Source organism: Eptesicus fuscus, chromosome 7 (genome assembly GCF_027574615.1).
Source record: "Eptesicus fuscus isolate TK198812 chromosome 7, DD_ASM_mEF_20220401, whole genome shotgun sequence".
Classification (NCBI taxonomy): domain Eukaryota; kingdom Metazoa; phylum Chordata; class Mammalia; order Chiroptera; family Vespertilionidae; genus Eptesicus; species Eptesicus fuscus.
The window spans coordinates 85904050-85930524 of record NC_072479.1 but is presented as its reverse complement, the minus strand read 5'-3'; the positions used below and the strand labels follow the sequence as shown (position 1 = coordinate 85930524).

The 26475-nt window shown below is 44.9% G+C and overlaps 2 protein-coding genes across 6 annotated transcripts in view; one reads left to right on the top strand and one right to left on the bottom strand.

Moving 5' to 3' along the window:
- Positions 1 to 1364: 1364 nt before the first annotated feature.
- The window catches only part of M6PR (mannose-6-phosphate receptor, cation dependent), a 38710-nt gene continuing 13599 nt past the window's right edge, over positions 1365 to 26475 (bottom strand). The window contains exons 8-9 of one of the 3 annotated variants that reach the window (XM_054719293.1): positions 22605 to 22723; positions 1365 to 1739 (exon numbers count right to left, since the gene is read on the bottom strand). In XM_054719293.1, coding sequence (XP_054575268.1) covers positions 1710 to 1739; positions 22605 to 22723 — 149 coding nt within the window. In that variant the 3' untranslated portion in view covers positions 1365 to 1709. Of the gene's footprint in view, positions 1740 to 21970; positions 22324 to 22604; positions 22724 to 26475 lie in introns of those variants that run through there. The other 2 variants (XM_054719292.1, XM_054719294.1) reach the window with 2 other exon arrangements.
- Positions 5270 to 26171, top strand: PHC1 (polyhomeotic homolog 1). 3 transcript variants are annotated; one of them, XM_054719284.1, is made up of 15 exons: positions 5270 to 5347; positions 8279 to 8436; positions 9511 to 9621; positions 10816 to 10896; positions 11412 to 11561; positions 12173 to 12304; positions 18119 to 18614; positions 20307 to 21085; positions 21830 to 21977; positions 22442 to 22653; positions 23257 to 23371; positions 24032 to 24140; positions 24358 to 24508; positions 24913 to 25144; positions 25909 to 26171. In XM_054719284.1, the coding sequence occupies exons 2-15, from the start codon at positions 8323 to 8325 to the stop codon at positions 26061 to 26063; spliced, it is 2985 nt and encodes a 994-aa protein (XP_054575259.1). In that variant the 5' UTR covers positions 5270 to 5347; positions 8279 to 8322; the 3' UTR covers positions 26064 to 26171. The 3 variants fall into 3 exon arrangements, with proteins under 3 accessions (XP_054575259.1, XP_054575258.1, XP_054575260.1); XM_054719283.1 differs by having other exon boundaries at positions 12149 to 12304; XM_054719285.1 differs by lacking the exon at positions 12173 to 12304.

The window sequence follows — 26475 nt, the reverse complement described above, 5'->3', positions numbered from 1 at the left end:
CAAATCCTTTTCCTTTGTTCAGAAGGGCATAGAAGCTCCTCTAATAGCCTCTTTGAGTTTGCTTTTCTGTGAACTCCCATACAAGTAAATATTTATAAAAATTGTGTGTCTTTTCTCCTGCTAATTTGGCTTTGGTTAGTTTAAAGCACGGACCCCCATTAATTGAACCTAAGAGAATAGAAGAAAAGTGTTTTCTCCTCAACAGTAAATTCATGAACTCATAAACTTATTATCTAATTGTGAGTTTAGAAAGTTATGATGTAGGCTGACAAAAAAGAGTGATTTAGATACATTTGGTGATGACAAAAATATACTGGGTTACTAAAGGAAACTAATAATAGCTTGAATGATGTCAGTTACTGTATGAAATACTGTATAAACATTTCACTATTCCAAAAACAATACTGGGTGTTATTCCCATTTTACAGAAAGAAAACCAAAGCTGAGAGGTGCATGATTTGCCCTTAATCGATGGTAACTGTCTAAACTGTTGATGCTTTGGTGGGAGTGTATGTCTCTTTTGAAGGTAGTGATACATGGAATATTGAGTTGAAACAATCAACATAGTAATTTTAAACTTCTGTTCTAAAGAAAAGGAGTATGGTGGGTGTAGGGTAGGAAAAAGCTTTCCTCAACCCTTAGGGTCCCTGGCTGAGTCTGAAAATTAAACTGACAAAGACAGATTAACAGGAGAAAAGCATACAAATTATTAAAAGAATGACTAAAGGAGGCCTAGCTGGTTTGGCTCAGTGGATAGATCATCAGCCTGCGGACCAAAGGGTCCTGAGTTTGATTCCGGTCAAGGGCATGTACCTTTGTTGCAGGCTCCTCCTCGGCCCAGGCCCTGGCAGGGTTGGTGCAGGAGACAACCAATCCGTGTGTTCCTCCCACATTGATGTTTCTCTCTTTCCCTCTCTTTTACATTCTCTCTAAAAATCAATGTAAAAATATCCTTGGGTGAGGACTAACAAAACAAAAACAAAAAGAATGACTAAAGGAGACAATTTAGGTGACAAACTTTAACACTTCATCAAGTGGACAGTCTCCATTAGGAGGACTGCAAAATCAGGTGCAAGGCAGGAAGCTTTGTAGGATAAAGAACAACGAAAAAGGTAGTAATATACAGCCCAGAGTTGGCCTGGCATTTGGGGACTGGCTGACTGGATAGACTGTTTCTGGTGGAGTGGAACATTTGCAGGGACATGAATGTTATGTAAGTTTCAGTTTGCTGACGGGGGAACCCTAGGCCGGAGTGGCTCCATCTTGGGCCTACAAATTGATTTCAACAAAACTTATTTGAGTTGTATGTAACACAAGAGCCTTCATGAAGAAATGAGGAACCAAAGCAAGTTAGATTGGTGTATTTTTAAAAAAATACATATTTTTATTGATTTCAGAGAGGAAGGGAGCAGGGAATAGAAACATCAATGATGAGGGAGAATCATTGATCGGCTGCCTCCTGCATGCCCCACACTAGGGGTCCAGCCCGCAACCTGGGCATGTGTCCTGACCTGGATTCTAATCATGTCCTCCTGGTTCATAGGTCACTCAACCCTGAGCCAAGCCGGTCAGGCTAGACTGGTGTCTTTTTATGCTGGGTTTGATGAAGTGTGCATAGTCAGGGAGGAGTATCGTAAGTTAAGGAGCATGAGGTAAGTGAATTCTTCTTGGTGTTCTTTTGTCTTCAGAGATAAGGATCCTCCATTCCTTCAGGGGCACCTCTCAGAGGGTGTTTTGACCTGGCTTAGGAAAGAGGAAAGAAGGAAGAAGTCAGAGTGACTTTCCTGTTGCTACCTTTTTCTCAAACTTCTTTAGCTTTAAATAACTAATCTACCAAGGAGCTATGCTAGTATTTGGGGCATGTCCTGAACACCATCATGGGTGTTAGTGGTGAGGAATGAGAAGTCTCCTTATATGTTTTAATTCCCCCCCCCCCCCCTTTTTTTTTCAGTTGAGAGAAAGGAGAGCATCTAGGAAATTAATTTAATTAACAAATATATTTGGACATCTATTTGCCAAGTCTTATAAAATGTTCCCCTTCTTCATTCATCTTTTAGTCTTCCAATTTTCTCCACTCAAAATTAAGGGGCTTGGATAATTTTAAAGTTCTTTTTTGCTTTGACTATCTATAAATCCCCATTATCTTCATTTCATCTCCCAAGTAGACGTTAAAGTGGCATGTAGAATTGTGGTGGGATGGGGTGGGATGTGCATGACGGTTTACATCCCACACTGGTGCTGGTTAGAGTAAAGGTTTTGATTTCTCCCCCCCCAACCCCCTCCCTGCTTCATCCTACCCACATTTACATAAAAATGTGATCACCCATGCTTACTTGCTTGGTTACTTGTAAATAGACACATTCCAAGGATACTAACACCTCTAGGGTTAAGGATTGCACAATGCGGGGCTTAAAAGAGAAGCCTGAAGAATGCTCATTCAATGCTCAGTTGATATACAAAATCACATTAGCCTATTTTCTATTTGATTTAGTTGCTTCTAAACAGTTGATTTCCTTTCAGATCCTGATTTTTCCTTATTTAGGTAAGTTTGCAGGGGGGAGGGTTCGGTTTCCACTCACCAGATAGAATGCATTTCCTGTTCACCTATTTAGGCTAATGACTTGCAGTGTTATGCAGAGTAAAGAAATTATTTAGCCTCCATTCACAAGAACTATTTGGTTTGAAAAAGAAAAGACTCATTCCAGCAGGACCATTAAATGAAAATGAGAAAGTTTAGAAAAAAGAAAAGCCAGCTGTGCATTTTCTAGGAATCACAAATTGTTTTGCTCCATTTAGGCTGAGAAGCAATTCTGTACCTGTTTCCAAGCTGATTCAGCCCACGTGGACTGCCTTAGGAATGGAGGTTGTCTACTACTTCACTTTACTGTTTGATACATTTCTTTTTTTTTTATCCTGAAATTTTCTTTGGGAAATTGCTTAAACCTATGACCCAGGAAGACGCCTGTATCTTGGAGAATTACGAACTTGAAGCGAATGACTGCGAAATATGGGGTAAAGTCTCTACCTAAGTTAGACCACTGGCTCATAATTAATGAGGCATGCTCTGGGACAGAGTATTCCTAGGCTAGACTTATATCCGACAGTCAACAAAATTATACTTCATCACTATCTTTTCCCCTGACATCATCTAAATGGGTAACTCTTAGTAGATGTAGGGGCCGAAGATTCAGGAAATTAAAAAAAAAAAATCCTTGAAGGTGGGATGTAACGAAGTGAATTGGTAGTGGTTCTGCTCCACGTCTAATGGGGCTGAAATGGCCGGGCACCCATTAGGTATGCAAGTTCCATAGGCGACTGGAAAAAAAAGACACTCGTGGCATGTGGCCGCCTTGTCCTTGAGAAATATTACAGGGCTTCTGTAGACACTCAATGATGATTCTCCCACAGAACCCATGAAAGCGCAGGAGTAATGTTCCTCGACCCGCATATCACATAATCTGAAAATTATCTATAGGTACAACTTGTTCTTGGTGCTCGGATGTTCCGCTTAGGCTCAGCATACCCGTCCTAAGCCTTCCCCAGGAGGCTTTACACGTGGGCAGGCCCCGAGTCTAAATGACTAACGCCTTACCTAGCTGTTACCACGAATGCTCTGCCAGAAGCTTTTCAGTTCATCCTCAGCCAAAGCCTGTCACTCACCCTGGCGACATGCCCTGCCACCGCCCCGCCCTGCAGGCCTGCGCTTTGCCAGCCCTTTGGCTGCCCTCTCCTTTCTCCCCTCGCCTCCTAGTCTGACTGGTTCCCTGAAGCCTGGCCTGGATGCTCCTCTGACACAAACCTGGCTCCTGCCAAGGAAGAGCCTCCACACGCCTCTCTCAATGCCAACCTGAACGGGTCTAACTTACACACAAAGGGAACACGTCTCTACCTCCTGTAAAAACCAAATCATGCATTGGCTTTGGAAGGCGAGGGTCAGGAGTGGGTTGACAAAGAAAACAACCGGCTGGAACAGAGGTTGGAACAAGGGAGGAGGTGACAACCATTGGTGGGCTACGAGAACCACAGAGACAGCATCGACCCTCGTGTGAATCCACCAGGTGTGCCTGGCCGGCCCCCTCCTGCAAGAGGTTAATGAGGGCCATTATCTCTGCGCCGCGCGCTCGTGCCACCCAAGCCTCCCAAACAGCGAGTGGCGCAGGGTAAGGGCTCCATCCCTAGGTGCCAAGGGTTCCAAGTTGAAGAGAATGAAAACCGGGTACATGACAAAGGCTGCTGCCGCCTCATCCGATGCTTAGGTGCTCCGGGATACAGCCCCATTGTTCTCCCCTTGACACCCCTGCCTTCTCCCCGGTTCACACGCGCACACACACGTTCACAACGAAGAACGTACGGGGGACACAACACCCCTGACATGACAGCCCCCGACGTGCCGTTCAAAGCAAGGGAGGCGAGGCGGCCGCCTGGAAGCGAAGGTCCGCTCCTGCAGGGCTCCCGGTCTCGGCGAGCGTCCTTTCCCGCCTTCTGGGAGTCGAGGGGGGCGAGGCAACCGTCGACGTTCTCCCTCCTTCTGCTCCGTCTCGGCTCTGGTCCCCTGTTCTCGCCTCTCCCAGGCTGTCGGCTCCCCGGGGCCGCTGCCGGCCCTGGCTCCCTCTCCGCCCGGGGGTCCCCTGGATGCTTTCTTTCCCCCGCCTTGTCCCCAGGCGCCCCGGGAAAACACCTTGTTTTCTCCCCTTTCCACGTCACTTCCCCCCGTTCTCCCCCTTTTTCTCCGAGAGGTGCCTTCCCCACTAGAGGCCAGCACTCGCTCCGTTTCGCCCCTCCGTCCGCGGGGCCGAACTCGGGAGAGAAAGAAGGAGAAAGAGGAGAAAGGGACGGCGAAACAGGGAGAAGGGGGGCAATCCACCCCGGGCCTGGAGCGCGGAGGCCCGGGAGCGCCGTCGCCATGGCAACGGGCGCCGGCAGGAAACGAGGGACCCGCGGCGGGAGGGGGAGGAGGGCGCCGAGGGGAGGGGGGCCGGGGGAGGGGTCCGCTGCCCCGGAAGCACCTCCCCGCCAGCCCCCCCCCCCCCCTCCTCCAGCCCGGCCCGCAGCCCCCGGCCGGCAGCCCCCTCCTCTCGGCCCGGCAGGAAGTGACAGGCCCCGAGCGCGTCCCGGAGGCCTGGCAGCCCGCGGCCGGGCCGGACCCGGAGCGGCGGGAGGGGCGGGGTGCCGCGGCCGCGCCGGGCGCCTCCCACCCCGCCCTCGGCGCCCCCGCCCCTCCAGGAAGGGGAGGAGGCGAGGGGGAGCCCGCCGCCGAGGCCGACGAGCCCCCCGCCCAGCCTGGGGTCCCCTTGCCCATGAGGCGGACGCCCCCCGGGAGCCCTCGGGTGCGGAGCCAGGCGCGAAGGTAACCCCGGCGCCCGCGGGGCTGGGGCGGGGCGGACCCCGGGGGGCTTGGCTGCGCGGGGAGGTCGCTCGGGCCGCCCCGCCGCGGGCTGTGTGACGCCCCAGGTACCTCCCCCGGTCCTCTCCCTGCCCACCTCCGGCGCTCGGCTCGGGGTCCTCCGGCTCGGCCCGCCCTCGTCTTTCTGCCGCTCACGTCGCGGCGCTGGATGCTGTCTGTCCGTCCCCCTCGCCGCTTCTGACTGCTCATTTTCTCATTCATTTTTCCTCCTCTGACTTGGCTTCTCCGCTCCAAGCATGCTCGCTGTCTAGTTATCTCCCCCCCCCCCCCCCCCGCTTTTTAGGGTCCGCGGGGGGCCCTCAGCCTCCAGTCCCCTGACTTCTGTCCGCCTCTCCGCTGCCGGCCGCCCCGCTCTCGTCAGCACAGTTCCCGGCTCGCTTGGGTCCGCGCACTCCCGGGGCCGCTCCGGCCGCCCCCTTCCCCCGCCCGGTGTGTCTGATTTCCCTTTGGAACCTCGCTTCTCCATCAAGGTTCTCCGTACAGCCAAGGACCCCTGGGCGTCTGCGACCCCCGCTCTCCGGATTGCTTCCGTTCCTTTGGCACAGCCTTCCCCGAACACCCCCTTCTCCCGCCACCCCCTTCCCACGCCCCATCCTTGCTGCAAGGCAAGAGTTTTGTGCCGAGGGAGACCGAGTCCCTCCAAGGACCGCTTGGCTCGGTCGGCCCTGCCCCGGGTCCACGTCGGGATCCTCTCCCAGCCCCGCCCCAGGGGGATCGGTGCTCCTGACCCACCCAACCCATACACACCTTTCAGGGTGGCCGTGGGTGGGTCAGCCATTCTGGGGACCTCTGTGGGTCAGCTTCTCTCACTCTTTCTTCCCCTTTCATTCCGGGAAACTGAAGTCCACCGTGCCGCCCAAACTTTTCGTCGTTTTTATTTTCGGTGCTTGGTTTCACAATTCCAACATTGGTCACCAACGACTAGATTTATGAGCCTTGGGGTCCAGGAATCCTGGTTTTGATAACTTCCCTGGGTTTTAGCAAAGACTTCAAAGCCGGTCCCTTTCTTTCCATCTCTACAGTCATGTCACAATCTGAAGACATTAATAGTAAGGATTGTGTTCTTGCGGGGAGGGAGGGAGCGGGGGAGTGAGGGATCGATCGTATAGTCTATTGGCATTTTCACCTGTGAATGTAGGAATTAGTGTCCCCCCCTAGCTAGTAAGGGGGTCTCATGTCTCCGAGTCCAGGGAACCAAGTCCCGTCCGTGATCTATACGACTGTGCGTGCTGCCTCTAATCCTTACCCACTTTTTTTCCTTCACATGCTGATAATGAGGATTCATGGGTCTGTATCTGTTTAGTGCTTTGATATTTTGGCAAAAGATGTGGGGAGAAGATGGACTGGAGTGGAAGCTGATATGATTTCTCCTTGTATTCGTCCTGGGTTATACTCGTGTTTTCAGTGACATTTGCTATTTCCAAAAGAAACTGCAGAGATGGGTAGTTCTTGGGGGATACTGCTGCGATCAGGTGATACTGGGAATGGAATAACAAGAAATCTCCCCGACTCTGCTTAGTAGGCCAAGCGGTTTGATTTTATTGACTTTGTTTGCTTGTTTTGGATGCGGTCATTAAGATAAACCCACCACAATAAAACGGTGGACAGCCCTTAGCACCAATTCTGGTTTGATGTCTACGTTTGTAAACCAAATAGTGCTTTGCTGACCTAATATTTCTAGTGGCCCCTGTTCCTCAGAAGTGCAGAATATAGTGTCCAGGTTTAACAAGAGAGAAAAAGTAAGAATGAACAAAGACAAACCTTATCATTTAGTGCTGCTTTGGAGGCATACATATCTTCTTGTTTCTTTTTTTAATTTTTTTTTGCCTGGTTTTTACCAGTGAATGTTAGTGTACACCCCAGAGGGTAGATTGCGATCATTTTAGTGGACTGAAAAAAACTGAATCTTACTCTCTTACTGATTTTCATTACTACCTATTCAATGTTTAATACGTGGGAGTCATTTGTTAAAACGACATATTACATTCAGTTGTGAAGCCTTTGCAAATGGGGAAACTGAGGTATAAGAAGGGAAAGTGTTGTTAGTAACCTGAGCTGGAACCAGGCCTGAGGTGTTATTAGTAACCTGAGCTGGAACCAGGCAGCCATTTGGGCTCCCTGGGCTGTAGCCTCGCTCTTCCACCTCCCAGTTTTATGACTTTCCATGATGTATTTAACATATCTGAATCCTAGGCCCCCTCCTCCATAAAATGAGGACAATGAGTACTCACACTGAATGATCCTGCCTTAATCACACACTTCTTTCTGGTTTGAAGACGTAGCATGTGCTAGTATAAAGACTCGATACTTACTAGGGAAACTTCTTTAATTTCAGAAAACCTCATTTCCACAGTTGTCAAGTGGGGTTGTTATTATTTACCCAACAGCACTGGGAGAGACAATGTATATGAAGAGAGAGCCTGGCTCTGTGAGAGGAGGCACCTAGTGGCTTTTCAGTAAATGGTCACCGTCGTTAAGATGATGCTGATAAGAATGAGTTAACCATAAGTTTTAAGCAGATGCAGATAAAAATGGGATAGCTATAAGTTTTAAACGGGAAGATTTTAAACTGTTACAGAGTGTTAGGGGAATGTAAAGTGGCCTTAGTATTATGAGGTGCTGTCTTACATTCCGGCTGTTTTATGTTAATGACAGCTATGTTGGAATATGTAAAGGTTGTTTCTTTTGAGACACTGCATAACGTCAAAAGAGGGTGTTGGGTGAGGGGGAAGAGTGTATTGCAGATTTGGTAGTTATAACACTAGGAATTGTGGATTATGGAAGAAGAGGAAGATTCTTGTATCTAATTTGAAGAACATGTAATAAAAGGTTGAGATCAGGTGTAAATGTTAACCCTTTGCTCCTTTTATCCAGGTCTTGAGTCAGAGCACCAGCCTTGGGGACCCTGGACCACTGTCATGGAGACGGAGAGTGAGCAGAACTCCAACTCCACCAATGGGAGTTCCAGCTCCGGGGGCAGCTCTCGGCCCCAAATAGCTCAAATGTCACTGTATGAGCGGCAAGCAGTGCAGGTGAGGCTCAACTCTGAGGGGCTGTGATCTCTGAGCATTGGCTTGGGGTAGGCAAGGGTGCTGGAAGATAATTGCCCTTAGTTGCTTTCCAGAAAACTGGGGGAGTTAGATTAGGTGATGACTAAGGTCCCTGCTAGCCCTTGAGAATCTTAGGAATTTATAACAATTTGAGCAAGCAAACAGAGAATGAGATTCAGTCTTTAAACTAAGGTGTTATTTTTTTTGTTTTGTTTTTATACCATTCAGTTCAAATAGGTAGATTCCAACCATTTCTCTTCATGGATTGCCAGGTTTTTAATCTTCAGTCTTTTGTATAAATCATTCTGAGTAATGGAGTGTAAAACTCTTTAGATTAAAGCTTTATTTTTAGACAAATAGTAAATTCCATGTTTTTCAAAATCTGAGAATGGGCCTTTTACTTAAAATATTTAGGTTACTAGAATAGCTATGCACATCATAAGAATAGCTCTAATTATTAGAGAATATTAATTAACACTAAAACTGACTTACTGGTATCATGTTTATAAACACCCATTAGCATTATACTATAGATATTTGAAAATGCCAGTTGTTTGAAAATTTTACCTGATAGAATCTTTCATAAGCTACTACTTACTCTTATTTTTTCACCCTTTTCAACCCCTTAGGGCTCTATTACCTCTATTGTACCCCTAGAATATGGTCTTTTATTTTCTTCTCTTTACATTAATTGACATCTCATTGATTTTTATCCTGTCTAGTCCCAATTCTTTTTCTTGCTGTATTATGTATTTCCAGATTCCATTTTGGGAAATAAGCGTTCATGTGAGTTACACTGCTTTACTTTTCTTTATATACAAGAATAGAATAGAGCATAGCAGAATTAATTGCTTCTCCACTTTTTGAGGGTTATATGAACTTACTGGTTCTCATATAAACAAACTGGACAAATCAGAAGTTGATGATTTAGCCAGACTCCCATCTTCCTTTGTTTCTCTACTTGCCACGAGTCCCTTTCACAGGATCACAGCGATTTGTGTAGAATAGGAGTTGGGAGTGAGTCTCAGTGGGCTGATCTTCTCTTTCTCCTCCTAGGCTCTGCAGGCACTGCAGCGTCAGCCCAATGCGGCTCAGTATTTCCACCAGTTCATGCTCCAGCAGCAGCTCAGCAATGCCCAGCTGCATAGCCTGGCTGCCGTCCAGCAGGTGAGAGGTCAGCAGCCAGCTGGCCCGAGAGGGAAGGGGATGGTGCTGCAGGTGGGTAGGGGCATACCGCATCTTCCACTAAGCCACGCTGGAAACATAGTCTCCTCTTCCTATGCTCCTCCTGTAGGAGGACGAATGGATCTTAGCTTCAGGGGTTGCAGTAAGAACTGTGGAAAAACTCCCTTTTAGAAGTAGGATGGCCATGTCGAGACCTGCACTGTGCAGTGTGGTAGTCACTAGCCATGTGTAGCTTTTGAGTGTTCAAGACGTGGCCAGTTCACATGGGGGCTGTGCACTGAGAATTTGGATTTCAAAGACTTACTAAGGACAAAAAATAAAATATCTTAGTCGTTTACATTGGTTACATGTTGAAATGAGATCTATTGGCCGAAACCGGTTTGGCTCAGTGGATAGAGCGTCGGTCTGCGGACTGAAGGGTCCCAGGTTCGATTCCGGTCAAGGGCATGTACATTGGTTGCGGGCACATCCCCAGTAGGGGGTGTGCAGGAGGCAGCTGGTCGATGTTTCTCTCATCGATGTTTCTAGCTCTCTATCCCTCTCCCTTCCTCTCTGTAAAAAATCAATAAAATATATATTAAAAAAAAAAAAAAGAAATGAGATCTATTGGCTTACATAAAATAAAGTGGAAGAGGGTAGAGGAGGATAAATGGTGATGGAAGGTGACTTGACTTGGGGTGGTGAGCACACAATACAGGATGATGTATTATAGAATTGTACACCTGAAACCTATATAATTTTATTACCCAATGCCACCACAATAAATTCAATAAAAAATTAAAGCGCACTTCTCCTGTTTCTTTTTTCTTTTAAAAAATGTGCATACTAGAAAATTACATATATGGCTCGCGTTATATTTGTATTGGACAACCCTGGGCTAGGCTTACCAGGGACTCGTGATGTGACCTGACCAAAGGTTCTTCCACCTAAAAGAAAGTGGGAGGACAGGTTGCCTGGCTGTCCCAGGAGGGTTATGTGGGAGTTGTTGGGTTAACACATGTGGTAATGTGAGGGTTATTGGCATAGTGAATATACTTGTCCTTGCTCCACAATAGAGTCTCTCAGTTCTTATTGGAAATGTCTATTATGTTTTGTGCCTCTGATTTATTACTGGAAGATTCACAGCCTTTTCCTTTGTTGTTTCTGCTCTTTCTTATTTTCTTTCATCTCTAACAGGCCACCATTGCTGCCAGTCGGCAAGCCAGCTCCCCAAACACCAGCACTGCGCAGCAGCAGACTGCCACCACCCAGGCCTCAGTGAGTGCTGCTTCTCCCCACGGGGCGGCTTCTCTCTTTGGGTCTTCGTCTCTGGGTTAAACGTTGTGCTGCTGATCTGGGAGTGTTTATTGAGCCATCAGTGGTATTTACTGCCCTTATGTAGAGAAAGTTTGTAAAAGGCAAAGTGACCAACTTGGATCTGTATGCGTCTTAATGAGGAGGTCTAAGAAAGGAGAAAGAAAATCCTGGGGAAGAAGACATAGTAAAGGGAAGGGGCTAATCTCTGGACCCTTCAATGACAAGTAAAATTTGTTCCGTTTCGTTCCTTTGCCTTTTCAACTGTTACGCTAGTGGTTAGGCCCAGTTTGTTTACTTTGGTAATACCCTGGAGTAGCCAGGATGACGGTTGTGGATAGGAAGGTATTCATTTTCCCCTGACTCTATGAAAGTGAGATATTCTGTTCTTGACCGGGTCACTCTGAATTTATCAGTCATTTACATTTCCTTTTATGTCTCCTAAATCCTTAGTCCTGGTTCCTTTCTATACCGCACAGATCAATCTGGCCACCACGTCGGCCGCCCAGCTCATCAGCCGATCCCAGAGTGTGAGCTCTCCCAGTGCTACCACTTTGACCCAATCTGTGCTACTGGGGAACACCACCTCCCCACCCCTCAACCAGTCCCAGGCTCAGATGTATCTACGGGTAAGCCACAGACACAACTGCCAGTGTCCCAGGGGCATAATCGTTTTGTCCCTGGCTAGGACTTGAGCAAAAGTTGTTTTATTTAACCATAGTTACCCAGCTGTTTTAAGACAAGCTGATCTACTTGTTCCTCCTTATCTCTAGAAGTAATGCTCAGTATTCACAGGTAGCCTGCAGATTACATGGAGATCCCAAGTTAGAAGATGCTCACCTTAACATTTGACTACATTAGCATCAGATACTCTGATCTTTAGGCCTATGGCTCAAGTACACAAATCCTGAGTGTTCTCTTAGCCTATCTACTTACTGTACATAAATACTTGTTCTGAAATTCTCATTGTCTCAGCTTCTTTCATGTTTGACTCTTGGTTATCAACCTGTAGTTTTATACACATTCCAGGTTTTCTTCTGGATGATTCATCACATATGGAGCATAAGGGTCTCCTGGGTTGGTGTGGAAAGGGGCAGGACTTCGCTGTTTCGTATCTTCTGTTTATTTTGTCTTGTGGTCCTTCCCTTCCATTTCTTCTGTCTTTCTTCTTTTCCTCTTGTTCTCTTTCCTCTGCTCTTCCTCCTCTCCTTGCCAGCCACAGCTGGGAAACCTATTGCAGGTAAACCGGACCCTGGGCCGGAATGTGCCTCTAGCCTCCCAGCTCATCCTGATGCCTAACGGGGCAGTGGCTGCAGTCCAGCAGGAGGTGCCATCTGCTCAGTCTCCGGGAGTTCATGCAGATGCAGATCAGGTCAGTGGCAGCATTGACCTGTGGACGGGCACTGGGGAGGATGAAGGGAACGACCACAGGCTAAGGCCCACCCTTCTGCCTCGTTACCACTTTTCAGGATTCTTATTTTTTTTGCCTTTAATTTCTATAGAACTTGAATCCCTTACAACTTTTGAGTTATTTGAATTAGGCAGGAAAATAGATTTGACTGAAAATAGCCCTCTGGATCTGGGAAGTCTTATTTTTAACATAGGGCTGATTTCCTTAACATTTTTTTTTTTTTTTTTTTTAGCCTTCGATGGCTCAGTTTATTCAGGAAGTCTTTAATTCTCTCTTCTTGCAGTACTGTCTCTGGAAGATGAGGGATGGTTGAGGGAATTCTGTTCCATAGATGTTAAGCTGACATGGCTGAGTTGCTGGCAGAATATTTGATTCCTTCTCTTTATGAGTTCCTGTAGCTCTCTCTGCTTCTGCTCACAGTGTAGTCCCAGTGAAATCTTTCTCACCATTGCTTCTCACCATGCCTTATCTCCCTGCCCCCAAATATATATAAATATATATAAAGTGTTAGTGTTGTATACATATTTTGAGCCTGAATTTTTTTATCTTCTTATGAATGGGATATAAACTGGGATCTCATAATGCTTATTTTTATTTTAGTTTATCAGTTAGCAAGTAAATATTGAGTTTTCTATTGATGTGCTCAGATGTATACTAGAAACTTAGGAGGGCTGAGGATAAATATGTGTCAAGTCTTTATAAAGAGCTTGGAGAACAAAGAAGTACAAAAGTAAATTGCTCTAACTTTGAGTGACACAAGTAGAGAAGAGTTGGCTGCATTACTTCTCAGTGACTCTTGGGATACTTGAGCAAATTTTTGGAAGATGGGTATGATTTGATTTGGAGTAAAAAGAAAAGAAAACTGGAGACAGAACAGTAATATGTAAGGCTTAATTTCACATACGTGACTATGAGTTGCGGGGAGTGGATTAAGAGGAGACAACATGCTTGGTAGAAAAGGTCATTGTTAGGGAGAAGTCTGAAAGCCAAGTAACTCCATAGGTAACAGGGGTCATTGCTGGTTGTTGAATAGCTGATTAATAGGATAAAGCAAGTACTTTAGGAAGAATCATCTAGAAATATGTGCCTGGTGAAGAAAGAAAAATTAGGGAACCTACTAAGAAATGGTTGGGGTCACCCTAGCTGATTTGGCTCAGTGGATAGAGTGTTGGCCTTCAGACTGAAGGGTCCGAGGTTCCATTCCGGTCAAGGGCCCATGTCCTGGTTGCGGGCTTGATCTCCAGTAGGGGGTGTGCAGGAGGCAGCCGATTGATGATTCTCTCTCATCATTGATGTTTCTATCTCTCTCCCTCTCCTTCCTCTCTGAAATCAATAAAAATATATTAAAAAAATAGAAATGCTTGGGGTCATTTAGTGAGAAGGTCAGACCTTTGTTTTAGACTCTGGTAATAGCAGTAGGCTCAGGGATGTGGTTGAGACTGCTTCCATATCCAGTTGTTTCATTTATCCATCTACTCATTGAGTGTCCACATGTGGAGGGACAGAGTAGTGGTTAAAAATGTGAATCTGATGTTTGGCTCCGATTCCAGCTTCATGACTTATTATATAACCCTAGGCAAATGACCTAACATCTTTTGGCCCGTTTCTTCATATATAAAACATGTACGATATTATCAAATATCTACCTCAGGGTGTATTGTGAAGACTAAATGAGTTGATATGTATAAGTGTTTGAACAGTGCCTGGACATAATGAGTGTTAAGAGTGCAAGCTATCGTTATTATATATCAGACATTCCTTAGCCTTGAATGCCCAAGAAAGTCATAATCCCTAGACTGATAGAGATTACAAATCACTGAAGCACCAGACATCGAATAAATAATCACCTGGATGGTTTGATAATTGCTTCATTAGAAAGTACTGAGTGCTCTGAAAGGGAGTTAATGTAGCCTTGGGAAGGCCTCCCTGAGAAGGTGACAGTTAAATTGGGTCTGTAGAAGTTGGTCAGGTGAAGACATTGAAGGAATGGTGAAGGCAGAGGAACCTCATGGCCCAAGATCCTGAGGAGGGAAGGAGTATTATATATTTGAGGAATTGAAAGAAGACCTGTGTTCCTGGAGTTTGGCAAAGAGGAATGGAGATGATGCCTGAGATGGTCAGAGAAACCTCATCTTGCAAGACCTTAGGTGCTGTGTTTAGAATTTGGAGCTTTATCTGAAAGGCAGTGGGAAGCTTTGGAAGGATTTTAAACATGGAAGTGACATGAGAGATTCGATTTTTGATTTTTTAAAATTTTTAAGACTGTTGGCTCCTCTATGGAAGATAAATGGAAATGGTTTGAGTGAATATGGGAAGAGCAACATCATAAATGGTAGTTGTTGAGATGGACAGAAATGAATAGATTTGAGAAAAACTTAGGAGGTTATTAAAAAAGGAGAACTCATTCAGTGGTAGAGAGTTGATGGAGATGCCTGAGATGAGCTGTGGCACTGCAGAGAATTGGCTGGTAGTGATATTTATGAGATGAATGTTGGAGAAGTGGATTTGTTGGAGAAGTGGATTTGGGGTGAAGTTCACTTTTGGATATGCTGGTTTAGAAGTGCTTGCTACCCAGAAGAAGATACTGGATCAGCAGTTTTTATGTGGTGCACGAGCTCTGAGTTGGAGGTAAACATTCAAGAGTAGTAGGCATATAGATGACAATTGAAATCAAGGGAGTGTTTGAAATTTCTTAGGGATATGGTATGGATTGAGAAGAAAAGAGCCTTTCAGATGGAGCCCTGAGGGTTAGGATGAGCCCTTAGAAAATAGAGGAGTTTGAGGTTGAGTAAAGGTTGATGGCTGGCTAAGGGGAGTAGTAAAGAGTGACTGACAGAGACAAGAAAAATCTGGATTGTGTGTCATGAAGACAAAGGGTCAAAATGGAACAAGAGTGGCAAGGGTCCTTCATCAAGTGCAGTAGGGATGGCAAGAAAGATGGAGTCACCGACATGGATGAGAGCTAGTTCAGTGGAGTCTGGGGTGACGCAAATGACTGGATAGTGGGAATAGTTGCAGTGAATGTAAACAGTTGTTAAGAGTTTAGCAGTAGCCCGGCCGGTGTGGCTCAGTGGTTGAACATCGACCTACAAACCAGGAGGTCACGGTTCAATTCCCTGGTCAGGGCACATGCCTGGGTTGCGGATTCAATCCCCAGTGTGGGGTGTGCAGGAGGCAGCCGATAGATGATTCTCATCATTGGTATTTCTGTCTCTCCCTCTCCCATCCGTTCTGAAATCAATAAAAAATGTCTTAAAAAAAAAAAGAGTTTAGCAGTAACAGAAAAGAGGATGAAACTGGGGGAGGGGAAGTGAGGTTCCAGGATGCTGATGGAAGGGAGCCAATAGAGGAGAGATTGAAGAGACAGGAGAAAATTGATTATATAAGCTTCTTGAAAAGTAGGAAGGATAGAAGGAGAGAAGGGAGAGATAAGCGATGGGTGCTTTTGCAGCTGAATGTATAGGTTTGGTGGTGGAACTGATGAAGCATCATGCTCATATAATGGTTTTATTGTTTCCATAGGGGTGGGTGAGAGGGGAAAGAGGAAGTGGTTCTCATGTATAGGGAAAGTAGAAATGTTTTAAGTAGCCATTATGGAAAGGAAGCTGACTAGAAAAAAATGTATAATTGCCAGATAATATTAAGTGCCCCAGCACCCAATCCTGATGATTCTTGTAAACCATTCTCTAAAGCTATCATCTCTTCTTCTTTATTCCTACTGCCTGAATCCAGGTTCTTTTCATTTTTCACCTGAATTACTATACTAGTTTTCCAATTGGCCTCTTGACTTCAGCCTTTTTCTACTTCTAATCCTCTTCCACATTACTGTCAGAACAAGTTTTCTTAGAAAATATATGTTGTTATTAGCATTTTAAATTGAACTTCTGATATGCAGAATTTGATAAATCATAACCCTTGGCTCATGACATTCTCATTAATGGTCCATTCATGGTGCACTTTTATTTATTTACTCAGTAAGTTTTAATAATACAATAAGCAATCTCAGTTTCATCTACTGCCTGCCTCTACCCAGGGTGAAGACATTCTGATTCCTACTAGTAAATTCATCCTTCCTTTGTGTCTCTTTTTATATGGTTTTATTGTATTTACATATAATAAAGACATTTTTATAATGGAAAATTTTAAACATATAAAAATATGAATCTCTACGTACTTACCATCTAGCTTCAACATTGATGAACACATGGCCAATATTTTTAGGCCTTACACACACACACACACACACACACACACACAAAAGGGTTGGCAAAAGTAGATAAATAATAACAATAAATAATACAAGAGTAAACTTTTTTATACTCATAACTGTAAACCTACTTTTGCCCACCCCTGTGTATAAAAATATATAAAAAAATACATATTTTATTTTAAAGGTATTTGTGCTCTTCTCAATCCATAAAGTGCTGTATGCAATCTTTGAGAATGCTTTCTTAATAGCTATTGTCATGATCCATCCATATTGTTGTATGTCATTGTACTTTATTAATTTTGATATCCATATAACAGTCCATTGTGTGAATATAATATAGTTCATCTATCTTCTCTTCTGATAATGGCCACTTGGGTTGTTCTAGGCACTTGCTACTATGAATAGTGCTGTTGGGAACATTTTCATACATGCCTCCAGTTGTACACAGCCAGGGTTTCTCTTCAGGAATTCCTGGAGTATAGCATGTGTGAATGTTCATTTTAGGATATGATGCCAAACTGTTTCCCATAGTTGTTGTACTCATTTCATGTACATTTCCATCAGCAATGTTTAAAAGAATGGTTTCAACTGTAGATTTGATCATGTTTATTCTGATTAATATTCTTCAGTGGCTTCCTGTAATCAATTAGGTTCTCATCATTCCTTCTCTCTATTCATATTTTGGAGTACTTACTATGTGTCCGGAACTGTGCTAGGTGCTGGGAATGCAACAATGAAGACGATAGATACACGTTCTGTTTCCAAACTGAAGTTCAGACTCTCCTTATTTTAACACACCAAGCCCTTCATGATCTGGCACCTTTCTACCCCCCTCGCCTCAGCCTACCTTCCTAGTTTCATTTCTTGCCACTCCCTCTAACCCACTCCAAACATAAATGAAATATTTATAATTTCCAAAAATGCTATTCTTTTTCTTGGCTCAATGGTGTTGCAAATGTTACCTATATCTTCAAACCCTCACCTTCACTATTACCGATTGGGCCTCAGGTCAAGCATCACCTGTGTTAGGAAGTCCTCCCTAATCTTTGTATTCTGAGTTACTCTTCCTATTCTGGGCTCCCATAGCACTTTGTGCATACCTGTGCATAGTGTCATATTGTTATTGGTGATTTTCTTGTCTTTCTTTTCTAGTAGAAAGTACTCATTAATAGCAGGGATTGTGTCTTTCATCTCTGCATTCCCAGTACCCAGTGTAATACCTGAAGCATAGTAGGTATTTGGTAGATATTGAATGAATGAATGAATGAATGAATGAATGGAGAAAAAAGGGAAAATCTGAGACATTTTGAAGGAATAAATGACTGTACTTGGTGATAGATTTGATACTGAATAAAGGAGACTGAAAAATAAAATTTGATGTAGGAGTTTTTCCCTGGGTGACTGGAAAGCCTTTAATGTATATATTTGGGAAATGGAGCATACAAGTTGAGGTGGGCTGTGGAATATCTGTAGCGATCTTTGCTGCTTCTGAATCTGTCACTGAAATCTTTGACCCTAGTGCCTCTTGTTCACCTTTTCTCAGTCTTGTTCTTCTTATCTTTCAGGTGCAGAACTTGGCAGTGAGGAACCAACAGGCCTCAGCCCAAGGACCTCAAATGCAAGGCTCTACTCAGAAGGCCATTCCTCCCGGAGCACCCCCTGTCTCCAGCCTCTCCCAGGGCTCTAGCCAGGCCCTCGCTGTGGCTCAGGCTTCCCCAGGGGCCTCAGGCCAGTCCCTCAACCTTAGTCAAGCTGGTGGAGGCAGTGGAAATAGCATCCCAGGGTCCATGGGTCCAGGCGGAAGTGGCCAGGCCCCTGGGGGCTTGGGGCAGCTGCCTTCCTCAGGAATGGGGGGTGGTGGGAGCTGTCCCAGGAAGGGCACGGGAGTGGTGCAGCCCTTGCCTGCAGCCCAAACAGTGACTGTGAGCCAGGGCAGCCAGACAGAGGCAGAAAGTGCGGCAGCTAAGAAGGCAGAAGCGGATGGGACTGGTCAGCAGAACGTGGGCATGAACCTGACACGGACAGCTACACCTGCTCCCAGCCAGACCCTTATTAGCTCAGGTAAACAATCATTTCTCATTATGTCATTATTCTCAGAACCGTTTGAAAGCTTCAGGATACATTTCTTTCTTTGCCTTTTTCTTGCTTCTCCTTGTCACATCACCCTTGATCATATTGGTCCAGGGAGCAGGAGGACAGGCAACAGAGATCTCTTCTGTTTCCACCAGGCAGCAATCACTTTACAAGTTGCCTTAGGCCCTGAGTTCTTTAGTTTACTTTCTCTACCTATTCATTTACCCTGTTCTTACTCAGTTGTGTACTATGTTCTAGGACGGCCAGGGTTACATCTTTGAAAAATAGATCCCCTGTCCTCATGGAGCTTAAATCTAGCATAAAGGATGAATACTCTCCTCATCTGTGTTTTAATGGTGGTTAGGTGGCCCAGTGTAGAGCAGGGGTTGTATAAGTGTCCTAGGGCACTTAGGACTAGCAAATAGAGCCCTGGTTTAATATAGTCAACTTGTGCCTGGCTAGTGTGGCTCAGCATTTGAGCATTGACCTATGAACCAGGAGGTTACAGTTCCATTCCTGGTCAAGGCACATGCTCGGGTTGTGGGCTGGATCCCCAGTGTGGGGCATGCAGGAGACAGCCGGTTCATGGTTCTCGCCCATCATTGATGTTTCTATCTCTCTCTCTCCTTTTCTCTCTAAAGTCAATAATATATATATATATATATATATATATATATATATACACACACAAACACACACACACACACACACACACACACCCACACACACACACAGTCATCTTATGATCATCTGTGTCAATGATAAGGGTGAAAAAGAATTAATATAATAACCCCAAATAGTTTATACTTGCTTTCAGATTCTGGTTAGATATAGTTAGATATGTGTACCTTACTTGGTAATGTTTTTCTTTTTACTTGGTAATGTTTAATTTTACCTTCCTTGTTTCTAGCACTTTAGTTGTTGCTACATATGGATAATTTATTTACAGAAGTTAATTATCAGTTGTGTTGCTAATAACTTAGTATTTACATACTATAGCAGTTCTGTTTCCAAAGTGTTTCATAACAGATATGTTTTCTGGACAATCTGGTAGGCGTATGAGCGGGGAGTGAGGTTGTCAACTCATTTACAGTGGTGGAAACTGGGCAAAGTCAGAACCTTCGGCTGCTGACTCCCGAGACTTCTCATGGTGGGGACCTAAACTGATGAGTCTTAAAAACTAACATTCGTGGAAAGATGTTGGTATATTTACCTCCATGGACATTTATTCTTTCAGTGACAGTTAAGTGTTTCTAATGTGCTGGGCTGGATTCGAGGGAAGTAAAAATGAATAAAACATGGACTCAGCCTTGAGGAACTCAGAGTCCATTCACATAGAAGATGGGCCAACTTACTTGACTGAGTTCAAAGTAACAGGATTTAAGTATAGCAAAGGAAATAAAAGTTAGGTACATGTAAGAAATTACTGGAGGTCATTAAACGACTGAACAAGGGAGTTCTTCTCTTGAGATCTTTAAGATTGGAGATAGTAATATCTGGCAATGTCTGACTCAGGAAAGAGAATGAATGAGGTGGTCTCTTAGGTCCTTCTAGGTTAGATTTCCATCCATTGTGTGATTCCAAAACGGTACAATTTGGAAAGGCGATTTTACTTCCCATAATGATGATTATTTTCTGCTTTTCTTCCTTTTTGTTCCATTCTGGGCGTGGTCTCTATAGCCACCTACACACAGATCCAACCCCATTCCCTGATTCAGCAACAGCAACAGATCCACCTCCAGCAGAAACAAGTGGTGATCCAGCAGCAGATTGCCATCCACCACCAGCAACAGTTCCAGCACCGTCAGTCTCAGCTACTCCACACAGCCACACACCTCCAGTTGGCCCAGCAGCAGCAGCAGCAACAGCAACAGCAGCAGCAGCAGCAAGCCACAACTCTCTCTGCCCCTCAGCCACCACAGGTCCCACCTACTCAGCAGGTCCCACCTTCCCAGTCCCAGCAGCAAGCCCAAACCCTGGTAGTTCAACCCATGCTTCAGTCTTCACCCTTGTCCCTCCCACCTGATCCAACTCCCAAGCCACCCATCCCTCTCCAATCCAAACCACCTATAGCACCGATCAAGCCTCCTCAGTTAGGGCCTGCTAAGATGTCAGCTTCCCAGCAACCACCACCCCATATTCCTGTGCAAGTTGTGGGCACCCGACAGCCAGGTACAGCGCAGGCACAGGCTTTGGGGTTGGCACAGCTGGCAGCTGCTGTGCCTACTTCCCGGGGGATGCCAGGCACAATGCAGCCTGGTCAGGCCCATTTGGCCTCTTCGCCACCATCATCCCAGGCTCCTGGTGCACTGCAGGAGTGCCCTTCCACATTGACCTCTGGGATGACCCTGGCTCCTGTGCAGGGGACAGCGCATGTAGTAAAGGGTGGGGCTACCTCCTCCTCACCTGTTGTAGCCCAGGTCCCTGCTGCCTTCTACATGCAGTCTGTGCACCTGCCGGTGAGTGATGTCTGATGGTTTGGAGGGTACTGTCACTCTTTTTTTTTAATTAAAAGAAACATTTATCGATTGATTGGTTTTAGAGAGATAGAGAGGGATATGTTGCTACACTTATTTATGCATTTATTGGTTGATTCTTCTATGTGCTCTGACGGGGGATTGAACCTACCTACAACCTTGGTGTGTCAGGATGACACTCTAACCAACTGAGCAACACAGCCAGGGGGGCACTGTGGCTGAGTAGAATTAGAGCTTAACTTAGTAGGGGAACGAAGAGTTTAGAAAGTATTTATTTATTTGTTCCTTGTGTGTGAGAGAGATTAATGGAAACTTAAGATACTGGTATTCTTTTTGTAAGAGAGAGTGATGTTAATGTATATAATATCTGAACTTCATACTCCTAAATCTGCTACTGAAGTCATTCTTGGTTTTTGGATCTGTACTAGGTTAGATCAAGATAGCTGTAGCCACCTAAATAATCTTTAGAAAACAACAGTTCTTAGTTGGGCCATATGAATCCAGGGTCTCAAGGTCTATGTCAGGACTAATGAACATTGCATTTTCTTTTGTCCTGAGGTGGAAGTTAAACTTCTTGGGAATGACCAGGAATTTTAATGTACCGTCAGAAGTATACAAATTGGGGAATCTGGAACTAAGGAAATTTTTTCTGAAAATATGGAGTATTTATGGTTCCTTATCTTTTACTTATAACTCTTGGTTTCTTTCCTGTTCTGTTCTTTATAGGGCAAGCCCCAGACACTGGGTGTGAAACGCAAGGCTGAGTCTGAGGAGGAAAGAGATGATGTCTCCACATTGGGTTCCCTGCTTCCTGCCAAGGCATCTCCGGTGGCAGAGAGCCCGAAGGCCATGGAGGAGAAGAGCAGTTTTGGAGGTGAGAGGCTGACTGCTCAGGGCTGTCGGAGTCCACACAGATCAACGTGCTGAGTGAGGGAGCTAACAGTTAAGTCTGCTTCCGTAGAGTATGGGTCTGAACTTGGTGGACAAATGAGTAGATTGAGAAAACGGAATCCAGGGTGAATGAGCAAAGGTGAACATGCCGGCTGGTGTGGCTCAGTGGTTGAGTGTGGACCCATGAACCAGGAGTCACGGTTCGAATCCCGGTCAGGGCACATGCCCATGTTGCTGCTCGATTCCCAGTAGGGGGCATGCAAAAGGCAGCTGATGGATGATTCTCATCATTGATGTTTCTATCCCTCTCTCCTCCTCCCTTCCTCTCTCTGGAAAAAAAAAAAAAAGGTGAACATGTATTATTGTCAAAGATTAGGCTGGCTTGGCTAATAGATGGGTCAGTTACATTATCCCATATCTGTTCCTTAATTTGTGTTTATTTTCCAGAAAAAGTTGAATCAGTGACCAATGTGAATGCTAATACCTCAAGCAGTGAACTAATATCCTTGGCTCCTGCCCCATCAGCACCACCTCCTACACTAGCCATGGTGTCCAGACAGATGGGCGACTCAAAACCCCCACAGGCCATTGTGAAGCCCCAGATTCTCACCCACATCATTGAAGGCTTCGTTATCCAGGAAGGAGCAGAACCTTTCCCGGTGAGGGCAGGGCCGGAAGATGGGATTTTCAAGTCGGGGCTTGGACTGACTGTTGTCTTTTCAAATGCCACTAAAATCAGAAGGATCAGAACTATTTAGTTACTAGAGAATGATTCAGTTCTGCTGTTCATTTGGTGAGTTGTAAAAGAAGGAAGGGAAAAAGAAATATGTGGACTAGAAAATGAAAGTTTTGGGAAGAGGAGAAGAAAAGGCAGGAGGTACCTTAAAAGCTGTAATATTTTGTTAGACAAACTAGGTTTGGTTTATAATGAAGAGAATTGTGGTAGAAAGTTAATGGACTATTCTAAGTACCACGAGTTGCAAAACTAGAATGTAGGTAACCTGACTGCTAGTGCATTCCCTCAACTTAGTAAGGAAAAGGACAAAAGAGGGAGCCAGGGTAAGAATCTGTTCTCCAATGTTTGTCTGAAAAAAGCCTGTTATAGACTCTTGATTCCTATATTGAAAATGATTCTCTCTGAACCAGACTTGACCATTAACTTAGAAATCCGGCAAAGGCATGAGGGTAAGAAATGCTGGGGAAAGCTATGGAGAAGCAGAAGGGAATTAGGCCAACTTCACTGTGACCTTTTTCTGGGACAGGTGGGTTGTTCTCAGTTACTGAAAGAGTCTGAGAAGCCTCTACAGACGGGCCTCCTGACAGGGCTGAATGAGAACCAGTCATGTGGCCCCTTGGGAGGGGACAGCCCATCTGCTGGTAAGTATTTCCTTAGAGACCCGTCTGGGGAAGGAGGCTCATGCAGATGTGTTTGAAGACTCAGTATAAAATAGTAATCATCAGTTTAAAGTGGGAGTTATATAATGTGCATCCAGACACAGACACTGTATCACATACTAGAATATGTAGATCACACAAAAGGAATTCCACAGGATTAGGGGGAATTTTGTCAGGCTAAAATAAGCTGTTAAATTATTTACTGTAAGGGTATATTTTTCAAAAGATAATCTAAGTAAAATAGGATATTTCTAAATTTTCAGTTCTCTTTAGGTTTTATAATCCATATTAAAGACTCTTATTTACATTTCCTTTCTGCTTTTGGAAACTTTGTGGGAGAGGGATATCTTTCTAGGCATTAGTGATTAGTTCCTTTCTCCTGTTCAGAAATGCCGTCTTGCTTGAAATCTGAGAGTATGAATTGGGATAAAATTAGTAATCAAAATAGAAATAGTCTAGCTTAAGGATAGGAAGACTAAAATGAACATGCCTTTATGATTCTGGAATTTGAACTTTATGCTTTAGGGTGGTGTAGGTCTTTGGGGAGAAATTCGGAGAGTAATTAGTCCCGCTCTGGGCCTACTGAGGGTTTGAGCAGCAGCAGAAACCCATGGCAGCTTTCGATGATGCCTTGTTTTTCAGAGCTGGATAAGAAGGCGAATCTCCTGAAGTGCGAATACTGTGGGAAGTACGCCCCTGCAGACCAGTTTCGAGGCTCCAAGAGATTCTGCTCCATGACTTGTGCCAAGAGGTACTGGAGGCACCCCCTCCTCACCTTCAGCAGTGGCTTTTTCATCTAATATTATAGCCCTTCCCTAGGATCATCAGTCTCACAGCTGATACTTGAATGTCTCCTTTGATTTCATAGCCTCCCCCAAATCAGCTCTTAAAATACCAATTCACCTTCAGCTTAGGGTAACAAGGTAGTTTTCTGTAGCACCTTTGATCTACATGTGCCTGATCTGTAGGTATAATGTGAGCTGTAGCCACCAGTTTCGGCTGAAGAGGAAAAAAATGAAAGAGTTTCAAGAAGTCAATTATGCTCGTGTTCGTCGGCGTGGACCCCGCCGCAGCTCCTCTGACATCGCCCGTGCCAAGATCCAGGGCAAGCGACACCGGGTGAGCTGCTGTCCCAGTGCCACCTACTTTTAAAATGGGCCTGACCAGTGTGAGATCAGAACTCTGGTTTTGCATTGATTGCCTTACTCAGATTCCAAGATCCTGACTTGTTTTTTCTCCTCTCCTCTGATTACTGGTTTATGCATCCATTAATCCTTACATTACATTTGAGTAGGGAACATCTAGATCATTGGTAGAAGGGGAGAATCAAGAGTGATAGTTTATACTTGAAAGGCACTTGAGAGTAGACAGGTGACTGGACATTTGCAAATGAAGTACAAATTACTTCACTTGTGGTAAGATTCATTTTTCCTTCATGCCCGATATGAACCCAAACGCAGGGCGGTTGGGGAGGGCAGAGGAAACTTATTCATGGCCTCACTGGTTTTCGGTTTTCTTTATAGGGTCAAGAGGACTCTAGCCGGGGTTCGGATAATTCCAGTTATGATGAAGCACTCTCTCCAACATCTCCTGGGCCTTTATCAGTGAGAGTGGGGCATGGAGATCGAGACCTCGGGAACCCCAATACAGCTCCACCAACCCCAGAATTACACGGCATCAACCCTGTTTTCCTGTCCAGTAATCCCAGCCGTTGGAGTGTAGAGGAGGTGTATGAGTTCATCGCTTCTCTACAAGGTACTGAGGGCCTATCCAAAAGAACTCAGGTCACATATCTAGTTTTCCTGAGCTCTTCACACAGGCCTTGAGAACAGGGAACATAACCGACTTTTAAGCAGTAGAGGCTTGAAGGCTATACAAGTTACATGCCCACAGGCTTGTCTGCTGATTCCATCTGGATTGTCATCCACTGTTATGTCAGCAATTTCAGTGTTTTTCATCTCCTATGATTCAGCTTTCTTACCAATAATTTTTGGGTAAAGCACATTTTTATGTGATTGTGATACCTCCCATGGATAGACTTTTTCAGTGGAGAGGGGGATTAGAAAGTAAGGGGCCATTGTTGCCCCACTCTCTTCAAAGCAGGAATGTTTATGAGCTATTCTTGACAAAGGGATGGTTTTCTCCAGAAATCACCCTGCCCTTTTTGCTATTTGTCTGAGTTCTGTGCTCTTAAGTGTCACGAAGGCTCATTTGAACTTTTTTTGCCAGTGTAAAAGAAAACATTTTTGTTCCCACCATTTCCCCCCCACCTAAGGCTGTTTTGAATGAGGTTATTTCTATGGTTGGAACTTAGTTCCTCCATGATCTTGGCTTTCTTTTAAATAGCCAGTTGCTGATTTCCTTTTCTTCCAAAGCTTGTCATCTCAAATCTTCCTATTACTGAATTTGGGACACATACTTTGGGATTAACCATTGCTACGTTTGCATGTTTTTCAAGTCTTCCCCTCCTATGTGGTGCTACCATATACTTTCTCATACATATTCCCATTTTCTTCTAGGCTGTCAAGAGATTGCAGAGGAGTTTCGTTCCCAGGAGATTGATGGACAGGCCCTTTTATTACTTAAAGAGGAACATCTTATGAGTGCCATGAACATCAAGCTGGGCCCAGCCCTCAAGATCTGCGCCAAGATCAATGTCCTCAAGGAGACCTAAGGTGGCCTTCTTGCACAAAGCAGCCTAAGGCAGTCACTCCCCATTGTCCAGGCTATAACCTGCCTGGTGCCTGCAGACTTTACAGGGAATAAATAACTTTTCCAATTACATGAATCTGTGGAGGGGATTACTAAGACAGGGAAGGAAAGCGCAAGAATTGGTTGCTGGTGCTACATGGTGGAGCTTGGACATTTTCTCTGGGTTCTACATTTTCTAAAATCTTTACAGTTCTTACATTTTCATCTACCCTATTCCAGTCTTTATAAAAATGAACTCTATAGAGAATGAGTACTGCTCAGCCTTTTCCTGGAGTGGAGGAGCCAGGGTCTTAGTTCTCCAGGAAGATACAGTATGATAAGGCAAGGAAATGGGTGGAAGGTAGGTGCACCTCCCCAATGGGAGGAGGGTTCTT